The 24,401-nt window shown below is 37.2% G+C and overlaps 1 protein-coding gene across 2 annotated transcripts in view; it reads right to left on the bottom strand.

Annotated features, from left to right (window-relative positions):
• Positions 1 to 1,798: 1,798 nt before the first annotated feature.
• The window catches only part of SEL1L (SEL1L adaptor subunit of SYVN1 ubiquitin ligase), a 56,657-nt gene continuing 34,054 nt past the window's right edge, over positions 1,799 to 24,401 (bottom strand). For both annotated transcript variants that reach the window (XM_060125288.1, XM_060125349.1), the window contains 11 exons: positions 23,648 to 23,704; positions 21,256 to 21,324; positions 18,485 to 18,562; positions 17,370 to 17,432; positions 15,972 to 16,059; positions 15,500 to 15,648; positions 14,464 to 14,629; positions 13,861 to 13,935; positions 12,599 to 12,771; positions 8,851 to 8,979; positions 1,799 to 6,007 (listed from right to left, as the gene is read on the bottom strand). In XM_060125288.1, the coding sequence (XP_059981271.1) occupies positions 5,798 to 6,007; positions 8,851 to 8,979; positions 12,599 to 12,771; positions 13,861 to 13,935; positions 14,464 to 14,629; positions 15,500 to 15,648; positions 15,972 to 16,059; positions 17,370 to 17,432; positions 18,485 to 18,562; positions 21,256 to 21,324; positions 23,648 to 23,704 (1,257 nt within the window). In that variant the 3' untranslated portion in view covers positions 1,799 to 5,797. The remainder of the gene's footprint in view (positions 6,008 to 8,850; positions 8,980 to 12,598; positions 12,772 to 13,860; positions 13,936 to 14,463; positions 14,630 to 15,499; positions 15,649 to 15,971; positions 16,060 to 17,369; positions 17,433 to 18,484; positions 18,563 to 21,255; positions 21,325 to 23,647; positions 23,705 to 24,401) is intronic.

Genomic DNA, 24,401 nt, shown 5'->3' with positions numbered 1-24,401 from the left:
AGTACAAGGGAAACAAGACCAGCTGGATGATTCCCTCTACTTCCTCCCCCTCCTCTCTTGCACAATCGGGATTAGTTTCTATTTGTTTTCATTTAGAACAAAAAGAGCCAATTAATCAAATTTTCCTAAGGAAAAAAAAATTTAGGCAATGCATGGGTGAAGAGTGGGGAAACCCAGATGCACAAACTCTGAAACTCACAGCTGTGCTTTCACATCTTGAAATAAATGTTTCCAAGAATGGAGGCTTCCGTTGTTCACATTTAAATCTTGAATCATGTAAAACTCAGTGACAACTTCAAAGTCAGAATCCTTGTTTAGGATACTTAAATCTCATATCTAATACTTAGAAGACTTATGAGAAATTCTTTTCAATCCTGAGAGGCTAAATAAGAGTTCTATTGGGAGGTAGAGAGAGGGCAAAAGGAAACTGGACTGAGCAAAACCAGAAAATATTTATATGAATGTTCTCAAGTCAATTAACTGACCATATTCGACTCAACTTACATAAGAAAAAAATCACGTGGGGTTTTTGTAAGTGGGACTTAATACACAATTCAGCATTAACACTAGGTCATGTTTAAAATAAATTAATCCAGACTGAAAACATTTGGCCACTAGGAAAACTAGAGTTTTTGCTCAAGGTTGTTCAATCTGATGGCTTTCTAAGTAGTGGTGGAAATGACATGGGAAGAAATATACAAGATCCATTAATGCAGAAGCATCTCCTTTTGAACTGGTAGATCCTAAAGCTCTTTTTCACTTGACTCTTCAAGTATTTGGAAAATATCCAAAAAGTAAAAAAATCTTCCTTCTGTTTTTTTTTGTAGTTTCTACTACAGAAACTATTTCTAATTTTTTACTTGCATATATTTATGTATATGTCGTGACACAGTATAAGCAAATTTCAAGGTTAGTGTAGCCAATCCAAATTAGTGTCATAAAGGTAAAAGGGAGAAGCTGTTTCTCATCAAGTTGCATCCAGTGAAGACCAAGGACTCATTTTAATGACTTGTCAGAAAGGGGCTAACTGGTAAATAGGCATCACACCCAACTCCAGGTTGAATGATCAAACTGCTGATGTTATAGCTCCGATGTCCAACTTCCTCAAAACTTTTATTTTAGTCAAGGTCAAAGTCATCTTGGGTGGCTGACTATGCTCCCAGAAGTAAAATTTGAGACCCAATTTCTCCACTTGCCACAATCTGCATCATGCAAACTTTTTCAAGGATCTGATGCTTCTAAGATGAACATTTTAGCTCGATTTCTTTTGAGTTGGCTGCTAGGAAGTTAGGGCCAGATTTGTAACCTGGTTCTAACATGCATTTTGTGTACAAAGTTCACTCCTGATTTAATACTGTTTTCTCCTTTGTTTCCCCTTTACTTACTTATCCTAAGTAAATTTCGTCGTGTTGCACCGTTATGTAGCTCTGTAAGCCCTCCTAAAAACTTTCTGGGGAAAGACAATGCATAAACAAACTTTAGCTAAGTTTTACCATAATCAGGATAAAAGTGAATACGCATACTATATATCACAGGCTGATTCAGGTCAAAGATCTCAGAGATTTAAAAAGGGAAACATGTCTTAGCAAATTCATATTCTGCAGGATAAAATTCAACTTATAGAAATCTGAATTTCAATAGTTAAAAGTAAATGTAAGATGGATTCAAACTGCCCCTAATCAATGCTTTCTAGAAGTTTCTGAATTTCCAAAATGGTTCATGAAAAAATTGAATGATTCAGGTTTTAAAAAGTCTGCCTGGAGAGGTACCTGGCCATGGTACGTTATAGCATACAGGATAACCAGAGGTGGAATCTTTATTTCACAGGTTTCAAGATACAGTACAAAACGAATCTGTACATCTCTCTATTAACAGGATTTGTTTACACAATTATATTACACTTCACCAGCCTTTATATTGAATTTAATTAAATACAAAATAAATTTACAAAAAGTCTACCATGGTGCTCTTTCCCATGCCAGCTTACGGTCTTTTAAAACGTCTCCTAAATATTGATAGTGGTTACACCTTGATCATATCAATATTATGATTTTTTTTTAAATCAAAGAGAATAGTGTCATCTTGTTATTCCAAACAGGAAAGCCGGTGCATGAGAGGTGACTCCCTGCACACAACCGAGACATCCTTCTCACGCACACATCAGGTTTTTACTTGTGCAAATAGTCACTTTAAAAATACAAATCATTTTTACTTGGAATATTTTCAATTCTCTTGAAATACCAAGTGGAAGGAGAAATTTAGCTTCTTTTCGAGGACTACTACACATTTAAAAATCAGGTAGTGCCTCTGACAATATGATATTCAGAAATTTTGTATTTTCATTTACATTTGAGAACGACTAATGAAAAGTATTTTTGTGAAAATAGAAGTTTCTTCTGCTTTATTTCTTGCACAGTTGTAGTCATAATATTGTATAACATAATTAAATTCACTTTCAAAACAAACACTACCTGTTATTGGGACAAATGTAGCCCACGTTGCTCTTCTTGGTAGGTAAAGGGGCTATTTCTCTGAAGCACTTTTTGTTTTGAAATGTGCATGTGAAATGTTAGTCCAAACCTCTGAAAAAGGTTTTCTGCAGATGTAGCTAGACAATATAATACACATGCTACACACATGAAGAGCTGTGGTCTTCATTTATAGGCTTGCATGCATACTTCCAAACACTGGTTTGAAGAACAAACATGAGGAGCAAAGAAAGGAAGAAAAAAAAAGCTTATACAAAATACTTAACTTTCCTGGAGGCAACAGCAGCTCCTTAATTAAATAAAGCAACAGATCATGGCCAGATCACCAGCAGAAGTTTCTACAACTTCCCAATGGTACAGAGATAAAATGGCTTAGCAGTAAAACTCTCACAAATTAACCTTATATGCAAAGGGTAACACATCCTCAACAGTATTAAGATTAATGACTCACAAGTTCATCTAAATGCTAAATAATAATGAATTCTGAAAAAAAGAAACCTTTTGGTTTAATTTTTCTGTGCCATTGGATATTAACCAAAAATAAGATAAGCCTTACCCAGAATACAGAAACAAAAGCTCCAAAAACAAAAAGGAAAAAAAAAACAAACCAAACCCCAAACCCCAATGCTACCTTTGTTAACATAAAACAAAAAGCAAAACAGATAGTCTCAAGACTCTGGAACAGTTGACTAACCAAGAAACCAAATGCACAAGAGAATAGAAGCTAAGTAGAGTACTATTGTCATCACCTTGGAAGGCAGGAAGACAGACTATAAAAGGGATCGGGAGAGAAGGGCTACCACGGAGAAATGAAGCCGTGCTCTGCTAGCTCTAAATTCTAACATTAAAACTCCTGAATCCTGGAGTTAGTTTAATGTCACTGACATTAACTAGCTTTAGTTACTGTCATTTTATTCAAATGGATGCCATTTGATTAGGTAGGTATTGAGCATTATTTTAGGAGAAACACCAAACCCAGTTCCTATTTGCTTAGGTATCATGTCTCTTGTACAGAATGAAAAAGGGAACAAAGTATTTTGAGACAGTCTTTAAATGAAGCCATAGGAACGCAGTTATTTTAAATTTACCATTCAAATTTCCAGTAGCAAATGACCCAGGGTAAAACAGGAGGTGGACAAAAGCCAAGAAAACGATCTATTTGGGAGATTAATAAAAAGGACATGGCTAGTGGTACACTACCGGGAAGTTATTGCCTGGAGAACAAGACCACGCTTTCCCACCTGCCTCTGGGTAGTGCACACTGCTTTAAGAAATGTTTTTTCAAAGTACTAACAGAGGGAAGTAAAGATAGAGATAAGAATGCTGCTAAAGGAAAAATTAGGTGGATGGTAGAAAAATATGGAAGTTTAGTTGTTCAAGTTTTAAATAAATTAAAACAGTTCCTTCGAAATGAAGCGTGGCTGCTACTGTGGATCATACTTATTTTGAAGGTTGGGGGAGAACAGGGGTGGGCAGGGGTGAAGACACCAACATACTGTACCGACTGTACTCAAATCTCTAATGTAAGAGATCAAACAAGTCTTAATATTTACATGAGCTGCCCAAAGCAACATGACACTTCTGAGGGTAAAATTTCTTACCTTTCAGATCTGCATTTATACATATGGTTCTCGCTGTCATCACCTCTTCCTATTAGAAGCAATTATCTAGGAGGAAAGTTTGCTTACCAGGTTTCTCATAATACTCTAAACACCAAAAAAGCACACTACTTCACATTTAGAGCCTTCATGTTCATTACAGACTAATTCACTCTAGTTCTAAATACAATCTCTACTTCAAAAACCAAAGTCTTACAACTCTTCAAGTTTTCTGGCAGATAAGGGGTTATGGAAAAAGAGTATAAAGATTAATATAAACAGATGAGGTCAGCAGGCACAGAAAGCCTGCTCACACACTAAGAGAGCCTCAGACCAGATACAGGCTGGTGAACGCTGCCATCCGACAACAAAAAGGAATACAATTTGGTTGAAGTTTTAATTTTTTCATCTGTGGTATGTGACCTTCTCTGTTTTCTTTGTTGTTGCTGTCGTTGTTGTTTTCTGTAGTACTTAACCAGACAATTCTGAAGTGTAATTGCCTTGATTTTCCTGATGTTAACAGTGGGAGGGTGGTGAATACGAAAGCTAAGCAAGTGGTTGATCTTCTACTGTAACATCAAACTGCAGAAATAAAAATCTCCCTGAACAGTACAAACAGGCTTTGGCTTTCCTCAACCACTGATTTTAATGCATCTCAGATTCTCTGAGTGTTAGTATTGTAATGGTAGTCACTGTATGCCATAGCTTGGCAACAATATTTCATATTTTAAAAATTCAGGGGGGTGGTCTGTTCTTTTGCAATAAGAAATGCAAAGTAAAATAAATCCTGGTAACAAATGCTTCAACTTTTGGGAAAGTGTGTCTGTGATCCTGGTACCCCACTCAGAGTTCTTCAATATTGTTTTCTAATCTCTCCCCTTTAGTCCATCCTCTGGCTTCCATATAAAGGCTCTGTATACTCAAAACAAGCAAGCAAATTACATTGAGTAATTTGGAGCAAGTTCACGTGTTAGCTCAAGAAGTCAGTTCACAATGTTTTCTATATATTCCATTCCAAGGAAATGAAGTTCACATAAAACTCTTTAACATGGCCTTTCAGTCTTTGAAGGAGAGAAGTATGGTATAAAGTATGACAATCACCAACAGTAAGAAACCTCCCAACCTTGCCTTTTAAAGTAATAAATATGCTGAATATGTATACTTGCATGTGGCCTGGTAAAAGTTCCTCGGTTATCGCAGTTCTGAAACACTTTGAAGACTTTTTTTTTTTTTTTAACTTAAAAGGCAGTTCTGTTTTCAGACTTTCAAACATGTTAAGGTTAAATCTGCAACTAACTGGGTTTTCCTTACATCGATCAGTTTTTAGTGTCGACGCATGAGACCTTAAAGATGGTTGACAGAACTTATGCACATTGAAAGAATGACCAAAAGGACCCAAGAAAGATAGCTGGACACAGCAGACATTACCTTGAGTGTCTCACATGTTTCCAGGAAAAAAAAAAGGGGGGGGCAGGGGAGCCACTGAGAGTTGTTATTCCATACGGCACTGAAACGGACATTCAACTCAGTTTAGGTAAGAGTTACTTATCCCTGAAAATAAAGGCATCAGATTCTAAGCAGCTTTAGGAATTCAATGCTTCCTTGTGCCTCTTCCAGGAGGTGGCCACTGATCCAAAGTCCTAAATCAAATGCAAGTGTTCTTGGTAGACAATTTCCTTGTTTGTCACTGGTCAAGGCTGGCCGCGTGGGTCACTGTGGTGGCTGCTGCTCGGGCGGCCCCTCCTGCTGCGGTGGTGCTGGCCGTGGCCCGGGAGGCCTGGGGACAGGCATGTCCTGGTGCTGCCTCTGCCTGTAAGCGATAACTGTCCCCAACAGCAATGCGATGATGGTCATGAGGTAAAGGTCCCACTCAGGTCCCAAAAGCTGGTCCATATCAAGCTGGGTGAACAGATCTCGAAGCTTAATGAGAAAAGTATAAAAATCATCATGATCATTAAAATGTAATAGAAGGAGCTAGGAAAGTTACATCACAGATTAGAGATAAATACAGAATTTATTAAATCAATTGGTTTTAGTAACATTTTGCAATGTGTTCCCAAAAAAAAGGGTTTTACTAAACTCAGAACTACCATATGACCCAGCAATTCCACTCCTGGGTATATATCCGAAAAAACAGAAACACTAATTCTAAAAGATACATGCACCCCAATGTTCATAGCAGCATTATTCATAATTGCCAAGATGTGGAAGCAACCTAAGTGTCCATCAACAGATGAATGGATAAAGAAGACGTGGTACATATATACACAATGGAACATTACTCAGCCATAATAAAGAATGAAATTTTGCCATCTGCAGCAAAATGGATGGACTCGGAGGGCATTATGTTAAGTGAAGTAAGTCAGACAGAGAAAGACAAATAGTGTACGATATCACTTATATGCAGAATCTAAAAAATACAACAAACTAGCGAATATAACAAAACAGAAGCAGGATCAGATATAGAGAACAAACTAGTGGTCATCAGTGGGGAGAGGGAAGAGGCGGAGGGGCAATACAGGGGTAGGAGACTAAGAGGTACAAACTATTAGGTATAAAATAAGCTACAAGGATATATCATACAACATGGGAATTATAGCCACTATTTTATAACTGTAAATGGAGTATAACCTATAAAAATTGTGAATCACTATATTGTACACCTGTAACTCTATATAATATTGTATATCAACTATACTTCAATTAAAAAAATAAAACCCACCAGACTTTAACAAAGGATCCAATCTAATAAAATTAAGGATAAAACAAGACAAAAATATAAAGACAATGAGTTCAACTGAAAAAAAAATTTTTAAAAGCCTGAAACTCAAAATAATGTCTGAGGACCAGAGCTATGGTTCCTTTCCATCAGTAACCTAATGCACTGATTTCCAACCATTTTTCACAGGAAATATTTGAAACAAACACTGGGGACAATGGAGGACGAAGCGGGGGGCGGAAATCAGTATCTTGGCACACCTCACCTATAACCTATTTCTAGTGTTGACACACTAGCTAAAAAGCTCTCTTCTAATGAAAGCAGGGCTATTTTACTACTTCTCTCATGTAACTGAAGATGACAGGAATTCAGAAATTTAATAGCTGAACAAATAATGCTTTTTAGTTAGGATTTAACTAAATATTTTACAACTGAAATTGAACTTAAAAGTTATTTTCTTCATCTATGATATTTTAATTGTTTTAATGTCACTTAAGTTATTCCTGGTATTTTCTGACTGATGCTTACCCACAAAGAAAGTAAATATGGGGCATAATCCTTTATGTTTAAATAAAATTACATTTAAAAGGTCCCCATAATATAATATTTGTAGGTACAGGTGCTAAAATTTTTCTGGAAAAAAAATTATAACAAACTATTAACTGTGTTCCCTGGGGTGGGACCCGCAATAGGAGACTTTGTTTTTCTGTATTTTTTGACTTTCTCACCATCAATACTTATTACTCCTTTTTTTTTTTTTTTTAAGTTGGAATATCTAGGTGGTAGGATTACCGGGCATTTTATTGTCTTCTTGAAACTTCTGTATAAAACACAACAACTTAACATGGTGTATTACATGACCAAATCCTAGATTGTAATCAGTAGTTTATTAGTGATAAAAACTGTGAGAGACAAGGGTCTGAAATAGTCCTGAGAAAGAAAGAGCAGGCGGCCACACTGTTAGCTTTTCAGTTAAAGGAACAAGGATCCTTTGAGTTAACGGAGCGTACAGCATACCCTGGCTCACGCTATTGAACACTTATAAATTTGACATTACAAATGTATAAGCAATCAAGAGGACAGAGGCCAACATCTCCAGCCCTCTGGAGCCCTATACGTGGAGGACCTCAGTGCACGTGCTAGGGCTGCAAAAGGGAGGAGTTGTCGAATTTCTCTTTATAGATGCTGAAGCAGCATGGACTAAATTTACATCTGTGTAACAAAGAGGGAATGCCCCTTCCGGAATCTAGTGCTGAAATGGTGCATCAACTTGTTCTACAAGGTATTAACAAAAGGTTGAAACATCATCCTTTTCTGGTCTGGCGTGAATTAAAGTTAAATAGCCCTTCTTTCTGCATACATTTTAGGACTTTCAGAGTTAAATGCTGCACCAGTGAATCCATTAGGAGGAACGATAGGTACTGTAAACAAAACAGAAAACTGGAGAACCCAAGAGCACCAACATTGTGTTGGTAACTAGAGTTGGTAGTTTTGAAGAGAGTGGGTAACCCACCCATCTCCTAGCAAAGTTCTATCATTAAGCATATTTAAATAATTCAAGGTATTTTTAGAAAATATAGTTTCAGTGGTATTTTTAACATGTTCCACTATCAGAAGAATCTGAAGTACAAGAGCCTGGACAGGTTCTCAGGTTCTACTTCTTTTCATGTCTTAAATTCTCTTTTTAAGGGGCTGGTCTGAGTCACTGCTAGGCAGTCATCTGATTTAATGTTTACTGGAATTAGTTAACTACTATTTCAAATTGCCATGGTTTAGTCTCAGTTTTCCCTAAACCAGGAAACATCTGCACCAATGAAAAATACTTTAGCACTGGGAACCACTGTCAAATGTTACCTGGGAACTGTTAAGTGCTTTGTGGCTATACTCATCCCTCACCTGATGAGGTCCCTTCATCTGGGAAGAAGGAAAGAGACCAGACACTTGCAGGTCCTTCCTCCCCTCCCCCAACTTTGCAAAAACGAAACTGTGGACTGAGAAGGTTACATCATTTGTATTCTAGTTAAAAGAGACATGGACCACTTACATTTGTTTCCCGTATGTACTGCAAGAAATAGACAATACCCAATTTGCAGAGTGCTAGGAAGACTGGTACTTGTGCATCTGGGCTGGCTTCCGCTGCCATGTCATAAAAACGTTTTGCAAGGTGAATATCCTATAATACGGGTAGTAAACCAAAGTTCATTTCTTGTTAAACTAAGTAAAAATAATTACTATTTATATATTAGGAAAGTTTATTTTACCTTTCAAGTTTCATTTTAAAATTTCCCTTACCTAAAGAAAAAAACCCAAGCTTTAATTAGGTAAAATTTGTTTAATTATCTAACTGCTTAATTTTGAAAAACTTAGTTGAAAAATTTAAAAGTTAACTTGTGTTCCCCTGATCTGACATCCCACTTGCTGTGCAGATACGGTGGACACAGCTATATACCTATGCATAACACTGTTAACCTGGAGACTTCCAGGGGTGACCTGTAAGTCTCAAGTTAATATTTTCCTACTTATAACCAGTCAGTGTAAGCAATTCCTGGTTTCAGTCTGCAACAGTGATCTTCAAACTGGGGTAGACATACTCAAAGTTTTCCAAGGGGTGCATGCATGGACAGCGATAAGGGACTTGCATTCTGTGTTTTCCTGTCTTAGATGTATTTCTATAAAGGGCAAAACAAGTCATTACTAATTTTGGCCCAGGTTGGAGTGCTCTGCATTTAGATAAGTGGTAGAATGGGATGGTGGGAGGTGCAAAATTCTCATTTAACAACCTCACTTCTCCCATCCCCTGACTACTGTCAAAGAATACCAAACTCATAGGTAAGAATTCCATGAGACATGGGAAAGAAAGGCTAAACATTAAGACTGACTTTTTTCTACATATTTAAATATAAGCAGTTACTTTCAGCTGTTCTCCATACTTGTCCCTAAGGTGAATCCTTTTAGTTAAAAAGAAGAGCACCTTCAAATAAAAGTAACAGCATGGTCAGTGTCTTCGACTTTTTAAAAAATGTAACAAATTTTATTTGTAGTAATATTTCAGAAGATTGCCCTGCATCTCTCTCATCCTCGAGCACACACACATATTGATATCTACACTGTTATATTTAGGATATTAAGCCAAAGAGAGATTCATGAAAACGGAAAAGTATATTTTTCAAGATTCATGATAACGGAAAAGTATATTTTTCAAGATCATGCATCAAACTTTATGTGATCTGCAGACTCTGTGTGGATGATTCAATAGGGTAATTAAATCTTATCTATCAATCAAATCCTGAATTATTTATTCCAATTATAACCAATCCTCATCTTGTTTAATACTTAATATTTTTCTATCTATACTGGATGCTGGACTGATTAGCTTTTAGAGTATGAGTATCTCTTTTATTTAAAAAAACAGAAAACATAAGAAAAGGTGATCATAATGTCTTATAAAAACGAATGAAATTATTCTGATTTTTATACATGATTAATTATTCTTAAAAGCTGAATCCCAGGGTTCCCTCCCCTAATGCTAATCAAAGGAATTCTATCCCTTTTATCATAGTCTTTATTCATAAGAATTTGTATAAGCTTTACATTACAAATTAAATTATGAGAAAAGCACACTGATTAATTTTCTTGTTTTCTTGTCTTACAGCCTATTATAAAAACAGACTGTTATATTACTTTAATTCTGATTGTCTTTAGCAAATTATTACTAAGCGTATAAAAACCATGACTTATGGGTAATCTTTACATTAGGCATCAAACCCATATTATTTTATTTGAATTAACAAAGTCAGACTTTCTGATAGAAACTAAGTCTGATTTGGCTGACTGATCTGACAATGCAGGGAGGCTTCAACAACTATGTTACATGGCAGAGATTGTCCATGAACTGAACGCACTCAGCCTGCAGCTCCAGATTCTTGATAAAACTATATTCAAGTATCTTATATTAATATAAATGTAAAATAATACTCAAGTGTAATAAAATAAAAAAGCACTTTGACAAAAAACAGTGCATTAACAAAATGAAATGAACAACCTTCTAGATTTAAAAGCACATAAGGTCACAAAGTGTCTCTAAGTGACCGAATGAGCAAGGAGTATCATTAGCTATTGATAAGCCTTGGGAAAGCCTTTTAGACATCACTCCCAGAAACTGAGAAAGTATGAGTCCAGTGATCAGGGAACACCTCCTTTTGCAAGTCTCTAGTTTCCAAATCTTTGCTTTCAACACAACTGAACAGAGGCTTAACCAAGTTATCAAGTGACAGATCATTAGAAATAATTTTAATGACAGATCAGTCTGATTTTTGGCATATGTTATGGACTAAATGTTTGTGTATCCCCAAAATTCATATGTGAAACCCTACTCCCTAATGTGATGGTATGAGGAAGTGAGGCCTTTGAGAGGTAATTAGGATTGGATGAGGTCATAAGGGTAGAGCGCTCATGAACGGAATTAGTGTCCTTATCAGAATCCCTAAAGAGCTTGCTGCTTCTCTCTCGCTCTTTCCTCTTGAGAGGACACAGAGAGAAGAGAGCCTTCACCAGACACCAAATCTGCTGGCACCCTGATCTTCAACTTCCCGGTCTCCAGAACTGTGAGAAATAAATGCCTGTCGTTCAAGCCACTGCGCTATAGTATTGTCACTGCAGCCCAAACTACCAAGACAGCATACAACTCTAAAGCAGTTTAAAGAATTAAGTGACCTTACTATAATAAAATTCTTCCCATTCCCATATACTTATTTATGTGAACAAGGTTCCAGTCATATATTTATAAAATGAAAACAAGAATTAATGGTAAACCTGTTCCATGATACTTAGGCTAATTTTTAAAAATGCTCTATTTATCTCATTAAAAGATACATTTTCAATAATTACCACAAAAAGTAAAATTTTATCAAATTTATAATATCATGAAGTTGATGAGAACAACAGTATATTAATAACTGACCACCTATGGCTAATAATATCTCGAGAATTTTTCTTAATACTTAAGAGCCTATAATCACAGGAAATAAAATTCAAATTTGAATTTATACACTTTTTTGTTTCAGATAAGCATGATCAGTGATCAGTACATTACACTGGTATACAATTCTGTGGGAATAATGGACTAAAATATAAATTCAGGGAGAAAAGGAAAAGATACTATTTTCATTTAACGAATTTGCTGTGTATTTTTAAAAAATTAATAATGGGGTTATCAAATTATTTTGGTACTTAAAGTAATTTAGTCATTTTATTTATAAAAATGTTAGTGTTTAAAATAGCTAGGACTTAGACCCTTTGAAACTTATGATGAGATATTTTAAATGTCAAATTAAAAATGTGCAAGAGGATACACAGTTTTTCAAAATTATTTTAAGGGTACACACGCAAAAACTTAAGACCGTGGGTCTAAAGAATGTTAGACTTCATTAGGAAGGTAAAAGAATGAATATATTAAATTCATTTCAAAATAATCTAGAAATGATAGAATTTGGCTATTGATGGACAGTTTCTCAAACAGCAGTTATCAACAGAGGCAGCACTGCTTTTCCATTTTCATGAATCTATCTTTGGCTTAATATCCTAAATATAACAGTGTAGATATCAATATGTGTGTGTGCTCGAGGATGAGAGAGATGCAGGGCAGTCTTCTGAAATATTACAAAACTGTCTCTTAAGTTAGCACCTAAAATCTGAGCACATTCTAAAGCAAACCTATTTCCTATAAAAATGAAGATGTTTCCCCCCAAATCACAATTACATTATCCATACATTTGTTTCAAAGTCACACTCACCTGTTTAATGCCTAGTCCTTTCTCATGCATATATCCCAGGTTAAACATAGCTTGTGCACTGTGCTGCTGCTCAGATGCTAGGCGATAATGAATAAACGCCGTCTCATAATCTACGTCAGTGCCAAATCCATAGAAATGGTAGTCTCCAAGCTTAATTCTAGCCACAGTATAGCCTGAAACAAAAGATAAATGCAAAACCGCCAATAAATAAGGTGTGTTGAAAACAGACCAAACTCTTATTTCTCCTCCTGCTAACATGTTTATATAAAATAAATGTTAATTTGTAACACACGAACTTTGTAACAAATTCTTCAGCCAACATAGAAATTCGGTAAAAATTTAACTAGAAGGGTTGCTTTTCCGAAGAAGGCTTTTGTAATAGTCAGGGAGAGGTAAAACAAAGTGGGTGTAATCTCTATTTCACTAATAATACTCCTCAGATGATCAATCACTCTACTCTGTCATTTAACATTTTAAAATAATTCAACTGGGGACTTCCCTGGTGGCGCAGTGATTAGGAGTCCGCCTGCCGGTGCAGGGGACATGGGTTTGATCCCTGGTCCAGGAAGATCCCACATGCCGCAGAGCAACTAAGCCTGTGCGCCACAACTACTGAAGCCTGCATGCCTAGAGCCCACGAACCACAAGAGAAGCCACCCAATGAGAAGCCCGTGCACGGCAAAGATGAGACGCCCCTGCTCACAGCAACTAGAGAAAGCCCACATGCAGTAACAAAGACCCAAGGCAGCCAAAAATAAATAAATAAAATAAATAAATTTATTTAAAAAATAATAAAATAAAATAATTCAACTGGACCATTGTTTAGGCTTGGAGAAAGGGACAGGCAGACGATGTTGATAGTAGTATGTGTGAGAAAGAACTATTCAAATAAAAAGGAGTGGGGAAAGGCTGAAATCTTAGGTTTTACACCTATAGTCTATTACACGTTCTATTCGGTTCTCATTTAGTACAACATACTAGCCTCCAACGAAAAACCAAAGAGTAAAGCATAGTATGATATAAATGTCCAGTACGATAGAAACCTTGCAGTTCAACTTAGAAACCCTGGGACTGGAACTTCCATTTTAAGAATGAATACCAATCATGAAAGCAAACAAGTTAAGCTATAGTTAGTATCTCTGCTTAATTTTAAAGTGGTGAATGACATGACTTAATCTTTATGTGAGATTAAAAACAAACAAAAAACAATAAAGAAAGGTCCCTGGGTAAAATTCTTATCCTAGAATTAACCAACCACTCACCTTGTGAGGCGGCCCGGTTCCAGTGTAGCAAAGCTCTGGGATAAGTTTCATTCTCACCTACGATGGTTGCTTCTCCTACAAGGAAAGTTGAAATACAAATCAGGTGTTTAAGGAAAGGCCCTAGACTTTTAGGCTTTATCTGCAAACCAGGGTGGATACATGGAGCATAATTTAAATAAGTACTGGGATATAACAAATATTAAATAAAAAAACTATTGAAATTAAACAAGTATGGGAATAAAATACTGAGTTCAAAGGAATCATTGCATTCAGGGCAACACTACTTCCTGAGACATATTTTCACCACAGAACTAATAACGAGATTACTGAAACACTAGAGATCTACATACCACTGGAAAAGCAATGTTTCTGCATCTGCTGTAGTTTGAAAAATGTATTTACTGAAAGCAGTTAATTTTATGATGGACGTCAAATCCATTTCTATTGTCAACTGTATAAAACTAACTTTGATGGCTTAGAGATCTGAGGTAAAATAACTTGAGCATGTGTGCTGTTATGTTCTAGTTATAATAATAGAGAAGTATCTTTGTGGCTTTCCTTTTTAAACAGGTTAACCCAAGGCAGGACTAAAATGAACCTTACTCTGATCGAGAATGAAGGCTGCATTGCTTTGTGCCACTTCATAGCCTTGCTCCGCCAGCAGGAGGTACTGGATCACTGCGGCATTGTAGTCACCATCTTTATAGCTGTTATAGGCAGTCATGAGCCTCTCAGACCACCGGCCCCGTTCACATACATTCTTAAACAACTAAAAAAACAGGAAAAAATAATCAATACAAAATTAAGAAAGATATGTTGGAAAATCATTTTTGCACTTTGGCTATAAGCAATTGTTAAGCTTGCTCTGTCAATCAATCTCTGGCAGTTTTACTAAGTATATATATAAAAGTCTGGGATATTTATTTGAAGCTTTCACCTAGTCTTTAGAACAGGTTTATAAAAATAACAGCAAACAATTACATACCATTTACTCTGGCCAGGCACTATCCTAGTGATTTATGTATAGTATGTATATTGACTCACTTACTCCTCCCATGAGGGACCACTCTCTTATGAGGTAAGTCCTAGTAACAAACAGCTTCATTTTACAAGCGAGGAAACTGAAGCATAGAGTGGTTTAGAAACTTTGCTAAGCGTTTCACAATGTCCTTCTAAAGTGCCAATTACGAGAAAGCTAACAACGTTCACTTAACATACACTTTTTGATGCTGACCATGTCTCAGATACTGTCTTAGGTGTTAGAGAGACTGTAGACAATAATATCTGCCCTTATAAATGCTGATTCCAGGAGGGAGAGACAAATGGAATAAGTGTGATTCTAACACACAGACCCTCAGAGCCTTCTTTCAGTATACCAGTGCTAGTTGGCTAAGTCTGTTTCTACTCTAGAAGAAATCATGCAAAGAAAACCAGAATTAAAACAGTAGGATTGGGGGTGGGGCAGGAGGGAGGTCCAAGAGGAAGGGGATATATGTATACATATAGCTGATTCACTGTTATACAGCGGAAACTAACACAACATTGTAAAGCGATTATACTCCAATAAAAAAATAAAACAGCAGACTTTCCTACGGGGCAAATTAATTTCCTACATACAGGTTGGTAGAAAAGCCCTTACCTCCACTGCGGTGTGACATGATCGCATTACACCTGTGCCGCTGGCATGCATCTGAGCTAGGTTATAGAAAGCCAAGATATGGCCTCCCTGAGAAGCTAAATTAAAATACTTCAAGGCCTGTTTATAATCCCTCTTGACTCCAATGCCATCTGTAAGGAAAATTACACGAGAGGTTAGGAATAGTCTTAAATAAGATTTAGCTGAAGCGTCAGAGAAGCCTTACATAGGAATAAAACTAAATGAAATTCAGAATTCTTACTCTGGAAAGATGTGAATCTTATTAATATAGATTTGTACATCAATACAGATTAATATACTCTACAATGAAACACAAGATGCACACATCATTGTATTGGGAGGACATTAATCAGCTAGAAGTTCGATAGCTCTCACTTCCATATCATAGTGGCATCTAGAGGAAAATAGGTAATTTAGATTTGGTGTGTCCATCATTAATTCCAACGTTACTTACTATAGTACATGGAGCCAAGCTGTAGCTGCCCATCCACCCAGCCTTGTTCAGCAGCTTTCTGGAAATACTTCAGTGCCAGATCATAATTCTGTAGAAAAAGAGGTCATACGATCACATGGTAAGAAAGTTCAAATGGCTGATATACTCAGAAGTCAGGAGATTCATTCATAAAAAGAATTAACAAGGCATACAGAAAATATTCTTAAAATCATTAAAAGGATGACCTTCTAATTTTTTATAATACAAAGACGGTAATATTTTTTAAGTCATGAGGGATTAACATTTAGGACTGTTAAAAAAGCAAATATACTCTTTTGTGAAACAATTTGCATGTCTGCTCTCAGAAAGCATAAACAACACTAGTAGAACAGCTGGCCAGAAATTAAGAAACAGTCATCGTATCTTTTCGATTAACCAACTAACCCTTTTAAACCTCAATATTTCTAATATTAAATAAGAAAAATTCTCTCCTTATTTGTTCTTTCCTGGGTAGCTTATCAAACATTATATGATTATTATATTTCAAATATCAGACATATCCCCAAAGAAAAATTAAAACAAAGGTCACTACTGGATTTCAGTACCCTAAAATGATTAGAAGGAATAAAAATGAGACCACATTACTGTCTTTTGTGCTAGGAAATACCTACAGATTAGAATTCTATACCTAGCTCTTAGTTTCGGGCCCAAATTAAAAGAACGTATTGCTTGGAGAGACCACACAGAGATGAGGATCCAGGAACATCCAACGTGAGCAAGTAGCACAGAAGAATGAAGAGCAATGGCCCAGGAAAACCAAGACAGCCCCCGGGAAGAAAGAGTTCAAGTAAGGTAGAACCAAAAAACGTCCTGTGGGGCTGACACTGAGGAGGTTACTGGTGAGCTATGTAGAGCAGTTACATGAGGTAAAAGCCTGACTGTTGAGAGCTGAAGAGTGAATGGTAGCAGCTCACACAGTTCATTCTCTGGGGAAACGTGGCTTTGCAGGAAAGGGCTGGAGAGAAGAGAGGTGGTAGCTAGAAGGGCAAGGGGTAGAACAGAAAGCTTTTCTCCCTCTACATGGGAGGACTTAAGAATTTTCTTAGGCTTGGGTGAAGAAATAGCAGGGAGATATTTAAGTCTGGGAGAGATGGCAGAGTAGGTGGGGTAGAGAGCATAGATGGAACAATGAGAAACAGCTTCATACCTTAAGGAGAAGGTGCCAGAGACACAGCTATTCTAAGAAGGCAGCTGCTATGGTGGGATGGGGTAAGGGGTGGTAGGGAACCAAACTCAGAGTTTCAGCTTTGCTTATAATGAAACGGCCTCACCTGGGCTGACTGGGAGCTAGTTAAGGAATACTTCCCTATCTCACCAGCTGACGGCTCATTAAAGTCAGACGTCAGATTGAAGACTTACAACTTGAACTCCTCTCCCGTAGAGGTAAGCCATTCCAAGCCCACTCTGTCCAACTGGGTTGCCCTGCCAATCAGAGACAAAGTGAAAGATTCATTACAAAATAGGCAAGAATAAATGACTGCAAAAGAAATAATTTACAAGCATATTCAAAACATGTTTTAGTACTTTTCAATTTAAAACTAAATTTTCTCCTTCCCATCAGACTAAACATGATACTGAGTTTTAGAGATTTGACTTTCAGTAATTGCTGAAAAAGAGTAAATAGTAAATTCACTTACAATTAACTTTTGGTGACTTACCTTATGACTATCTGTTTCATGAATTTATGATATAAAACATGACATGTATTTAATCTCTTCAAAATTAAAAGTAGGTCATTGTTTTTCTTTTTGGTAGTTTTTCACTGGTAACCTCCCACCCCAATAAAGAAGATGCTGCCATGGGGCAGAATCAACGAATTAATATTGGGATCAGGTGGCAAGGATATGCTTAAGACTGTTGGAATGTTGTGGAGCAAAGACAATCATTGTTTTGAGACCGAAAAGAGAAAAATCTAGTATTCACCTAAACTCAGAAGGACAGAGCCATCTTTAAAAAAAGTGTCACAGTGCCCCTTTGGGAAACACTCCACTGACATTTGGGACTACAGTAACATGTACTAGTTGACAAAGAGGTCAGTGTACACACTGGAGCCAGAGGATCTTAAATATTCATAGGCAGCTTTCTCTGGGCCAAAGAAAGCCTAACTTATGTATCATGGTTATCAAAACTACCCAGTCATGTAAGCTTTAAACCTCAAGTTGCAACACAAATAGGATAAATTATATAACACCCAATTCCATTACTAAAATCATTATTTCCCTGATCAGGAAACTTCTCAATGAAATTGAAACAGAGAATTAATATTCAATAATCCAGTCCCTAAAAAAAATACATACTGCTTTTCACCGAGTAGGTTTTTTCTAGCCAATTCATCCATATGAATCATACTTACATAAGCACTTCCAATAATTCATGAAGTCGATTATGACTAACCCCCTTAACACAATAAACTTTCTTATGAAAATAATAGTAATATGGTACACATTTCAATATACTGAGTCATGAAGTCTCACCATGTCAGCAGCTTTTTTAAAGTAGTGAAGAGCTGTCTCATTACTCTGAGGTACAATATCACTTCCCTCTGAATACATCTGAAAAACAGACCCCAATTTCAATATGAGCTGTAACCTTCTCTCCAATTACATTCTTCTCCTATCTCAGCTCATTCTGGGTTTTGTTAGATTTCATGGAATCTTTCAAAAAAGTTTAAAATTCCCCACAAGATATTTTAGAATTAAAAGCAAAACCTTAAAAGTAGACATTTTTTATATATTCTATGTCATGTCAAATTAATGACTTATCTATAAACATGAATATATAAAATCAGTTCACTGATCAAACTCAAAAGAAGAAATCTTTTTTATTAACTACAGTTATTTTATTTTATTTTTGAAACATCTTTATTGGAGTATAATTGCACTACAATGTTGTGTTAGTTTCTGCTGTATGACAAAGTGAATCAGCTATATGTATACATATATCCCCATATTCCTCCCTCTTGCGTCTCCCTCGCTCCCACCCTCCCTATCCCACCCCTGTAGGTGGTCACAAAGTACTGAGCTAATCCCTGTGCTATGCAGCTGCTTCCCACTAGCTATTTTACATCTGGTAGTGTATATATGTCCATGCCACTCTCTCACTTCGTCCCAGCTTACCCTTCCCCCTCCCCATGTCCTCAAGTCCATTCTCTACGTCTGCATCTTTATTCCTGTCCTGCCCCTAGGTTCATCAGAACCATTTTTGTTTTCTTAGATTCCATATACATGTGTTAGCATACGGTATTTGTTTTTCTGACTCACTTCACTCTGTATGACAGACTCTAGGTCCATCCACCTCGCTACAAATAACTCAATTTCATTTCTTTTTATGGCTGAGTAATATTCCATTGCATATATGGAATGCTACATCTTCTTTATCCATTCATCTGTCGATGGACACTTAGGTTGCTTCCATGTCCTGGCTATTGTAAACAGCACTGCAATGAACATTGTGGTACATGTCTCTTTTTGAATTATGGTTTTCTCAGGGTATATGCCCAGTAATGGGATTGCTGGCTCATATGGTAGTTCTATTTTTAATTTTTTAAGGAACCTCCATACTGTTCTTCATAGTGGCTGTATCAATTTACATTCCCACCAACAGTTCAAAAGAGTTCCCTTTACTCCATACCCTCTCCAGCATTTATTGTTTGTAGATTTTTTGATGATGGCCATTCTGACTGGTGTGAGGTGATACCTCATTGTAGTTCTGATTTGCATTTCTCTAACGATTAGTGATGTTGAGCATCCTTTCATGTGTCAAAAGAAGAAATCTTAAACCCTGAGACAAATCTTTCTTCTCACTCTGTCCCAGCGCAAATGGTTGAACAATTGCTTGGGATAAGCGATTAAACGAGGAAAAGAAGAGCCGATAGCAATGTCCACCTTCCTTTCTCCTCTACCACTGCTTTCCCCATGATAAGATGCAGGGTATGTCTTAAATTCAGGAAAGGAAGTAACTAAAAGGTTATCTTAAAAGGTTTCAAGCACTGAATGTCTATATAGTACCAGGTACGGGAACTGACAAAAGGGCCAGGAGAAAGGAAAACTGAATGACCAGTAGTACTGTTTTTATCAATGTAAGTATTAAGGAAATAAGTAAAGAAAATCTTTTTTTGAGATAAGGAAAATTAGTAAATCAGAGCAAGAATCGAGAGGGCTGAAATGAAAAGTTGTTAAATGCTAACAAAAATAGATAGGCAGTGACTTCCCTGGTGGCACAGTGGTTAAGAATCCACCTGCCAATGAAGGGGACACGGGTTCGAGCCCTGGTCTGGGAAGATCCCACATGTCGCAGAGCAACTAAGCCCGTGAACCATAACTACTGAGCCCACGTGCCACAACTACTGAAGCCCACGTGCCTAGAGCCCATGCTCCACAACAAGAGAAGCCACCGCAATGAGAAGCCCGTGCACCGCAAGGAAGAGTAGCCCCCGCTCGCCACAACTAGAGAAAGCCCACGCACAGCAACAAAGACCCAACACAGCCATAAATAAATAAATGAAAAAAAAAAAAGATAGGCAATACCAATTTCTATGCTGTAACAGGAAGTCTAAATGTAAAGTTCTCAGGTCCCAAATTACTAGCTGTGGCAAATACTGGTTAGATCTTCTCTTTGTAAAAGCTTTTGAAATATAGTCTATCTGAGCCTCCTAACCTTAGGACTTGGCTATAGATGAAAATATCCATTGGTTTATAATGTGTTAATTTTCAAAATAATGAAAAAAGGAAGTTTTGAGGTTATGCCATGACATATGGAATCTATTCATTAAGTATCTAGACTTAAAGGTTCCCTTGCTTGAGAAAAGAACTGCATTGAGACGTGGGTGATGGCTATCATATTTAAGACAATTAAAAGGTTTGCAGACACATTTCAACACACTCTAAATGTCTCTTATTCAGCATGAAAGTAAACAGGTAATTATGACAGACTTAGCAAAAAACTGCACAGCATAAAGAATAAATTCCTTATTACTGTGTATAATACACAGAAAGTAGGGGTGCAGACAGTGATAGCTAACTTCGATGGAGAATTAACATACTGACAAGCAAATGCTATGTTACCTTTAAGTTACTTAAGAAAATGCCTCAGAATAGCACTTATCTTAAGACAAGATATCATACGCTTGTATTGGAAATTTTATTTCCAGCTTATATTTGGTAAATTGTAGACGATGAATACAATACGTGCTTACTATGTGAACACCTCTTGCTATTACAGAAAATGTTCACAGGATGTACAGTACCTTTCCCAAGAAGGCCATGGCATGAGAATTGCCAGCATTAGCTGCTAAATTGAAGTAGTCAAATGCTCTCTGTGAGAAAGGAATTTATGAAAATTATTAGTTGTTAATAGAACCTGCCCTTGGCTTTTAACCAAAATAATTACCACACGAACATTTTAAAAAATCTTGTTATACTGCAGTATATCTCAGTTTAAGTAAATGACAACACAACGTCTCCTGGATGTCTGAGGTACCCACCCCACTTCCCTCTCATATCCAATCCATCACTAAGTCCTATTTCTTTCACCACCAAATACTGATACATCTTGAATCCATCTACCATCCTCCATTCCCATAATTCTAGTGTAAGCTGCATTATCTCTCAGCAGAACTTCTGGAATGCTCCCCTCCCTGATCTTTCTGCTTTTATTCTTGGGGTCATCCAAAGCGACTGTTCTTAAATCTCAACATGCTGGTCCTTCCAGCCCCTTGAAGTGCTGCAGGGAATACACTGACGTGACCAGACACTGTTTATCTCAGTACTGTTTCACCTTGTTCCCTGCACTCTGGGTACACCAGCCATGTTCCTTCCTGCCTCAGGACCTATACACATGCTGTTCTTTTTGGCCTGGAATGATCGTATTACCTCCAAGGTTCAACTTAAATGTCATCCACGTCTCTTCAGAGACAAGTGCCACCTCCCCCTCATTAACCTATCATTGGACTCATTAATTCTCCTTTGTAACAATAACCACAATTTATTACATATTTGTTGGTGTGATCATTTAAAAATTACCTAATGCTTCTATTAAACTTGAAGCTCTGTAAAGGTAAGGACCAAGGGTAAGGTCCAGCATTGTATCCTGAATGCCTTGCAGTGAATGGGACCGGTGGTACTCAAATATTAGTTGAATTCATGCAATTATATATTGGGAATTCCTTTTCTTCTGTGAAAATTTATCACTGTGTAATTGTTTCACAGGTAGGCAGCATACACCACCAAGAATATCCCAAAACTTGTTGTGTAATGGTATGTAGCAAATTCTTAACCAGAATTCTGTTCTCTCACCTGACACTTTTTTACTAACCAGTTCATCTGATGCTTCACTGGCCGAATGACATGTAATTTTAATGACCTAAAGACACTTAAAGTTGTCAAAATGCTGTTTGAATAATAGTTTTAAAAAGCATCAATATTTGGTATAGTTTTAGCGATAAATGTATTTTGTTACAAACTAATTCTTAAAGTTGATATAATATAGTGCTTGAAATAACCTTAATTAGAATACTTAACTGGTGTGGTAGAAAAACAGTTTCATTAGTTTGAAGAACATTTATTGAGAACTTAATATTATACATGCTAGGCACTGCCAGGTGCTGGGAATGAAGTGGCAAACAAGGCAGACATAGTTCATGCTGTTTTGGACCTTATATTCTAGCAGGGGAAACAATTACATAATTAACTAATTTATAATGGACAAAGGCCACAGGGAATACAGATTTTCAGAAGTCATAACTGTGGTCCATGACCTATTCTTGAAGTGGGGTTGTGGTCAGTGGAGACATTCAGGGGAAGAGATCCTGGAATTGAGTTCTGGAGAATGACTAGGATTGTTATGTGAATAAAGGAGGTGGGATAATAATATTCACTCTAGTCAGAGGGACTGGCCTTCCAGAAGTCCGGAGACAGGGAGGTTCTTAATATTTTCAAAGACCTGAGAAAAGGTCCGTGTGCCTGTGACTCAGAAAGCAAGGGGCTGGTGAGGTAAATAGAGACTGGTACAAGGCCTTGGAGGTCATATTAAAGGTTTTGGTTTCCAAGCTACTAGAAATCACAGACCACTCAAGAGAGTTTTAAGCAATGGAACTGCACGATCAGATGCACAGTTTACAAAGACAGGCTATTGCTTAGGAAATGCAGGCGGGTAATTATTCACACAAGTGATACGTATATTGATGGCAACAAGGGAAGAGATGAGCGATACACAGGACAAAAAGCAGACCGAAGTTGGTGAGTGGATATGGATCTGACCGCTATAGTTGTACACTCCTAATTTCTCACAAACTCAACACTGAATTTTCCTCAGTTCTAGGAAATATTTTCCAATAGGAGTTTTCTAAGACATACTTCTATCACAATACCTATAGAAAACCAAGACATTGTTGATGCATTTTCGGCCGTATTGAGAACTAGGTTTTGGAATTAATAAAACCTTTCCCATCACTACGAGGTATGATCACATTTTTGTTCCTCAGTTTCCTCAGGGGTTAGATCTTGAAAGCTCATTTGTGATGTTACCAACATCCATTAATCACAAAGCTTGATATTGTCACTGACTTAGCAAGAAATATATCTGGAGCATCATTTCTTGCTACAATATGAAATGTAAAGCCCTAAGAACAGGAAGGTTACCTGATGGTTTTGTTCTACTCCACGGCCTCCGTGCAGATGCAGCTGTCCCAGACCAACCTGAAAATGAAAAAGGAGGCAAGAGTAAATGGCAGCACCTGCCTCTGGCATGTAATGAAATTAGACCAACAAGAAACCATTTGGTCACAAAAAAAGGTTTCTGTTCACAACACAGAAAATTAAACATTTAGTCTTAATTCCCTAAGATATTACTCTAACTTACATTTTTTGTTTGTTTTAAAGGCTCTTTTGATGTGGACAATTTTTTTTTTTTTTTTTTTCGGTACGTGGGCCTCTCACTGTTGTGGCCTCTCCCGTTGCGGAGCACAGGCTCCAGACGAGCAGGCTCAGCGGCTATGGCTAACGGGCCCAGCCTCTCCGCGGCATGTGGGATCTTCCCGGACCGGGGCATGAACCCGTGTCCCCTGCATCGGCAGGCGGACTCTCAACCACTGCGCCACCAGGGAAGCCCGATGTGGACAATTTTTTAAGTCTTTATTGAATTTGTTACAACATTGCTTCTGTTTTATGTTTTGGTTTTTTGGCTGAGATGCATGTGGGATCTTAGCTCCCCAACCAGGGACTGAACCCACACCCCTTGCACTGGAAGGCGAAGTCTTAACCACTGGACCGCCAGGGAAGTTCATATCCTACATTTAAAAAAAAACTAAAAATGTCCGCTTTTAGTTGCAAAGTATCCTGAAATAGAGGTGAAATAAAGGCATTTCCACACAAACTAAAGAAAAGTTCAAATCTT

Source organism: Lagenorhynchus albirostris, chromosome 1 (assembly GCF_949774975.1).
Source record: "Lagenorhynchus albirostris chromosome 1, mLagAlb1.1, whole genome shotgun sequence".
In the NCBI taxonomy this organism is placed as follows: domain Eukaryota; kingdom Metazoa; phylum Chordata; class Mammalia; order Artiodactyla; family Delphinidae; genus Lagenorhynchus; species Lagenorhynchus albirostris.
The sequence above is the reverse complement of the archived record's forward strand: the minus strand, read 5'-3'. Positions and strand labels throughout refer to the sequence as shown.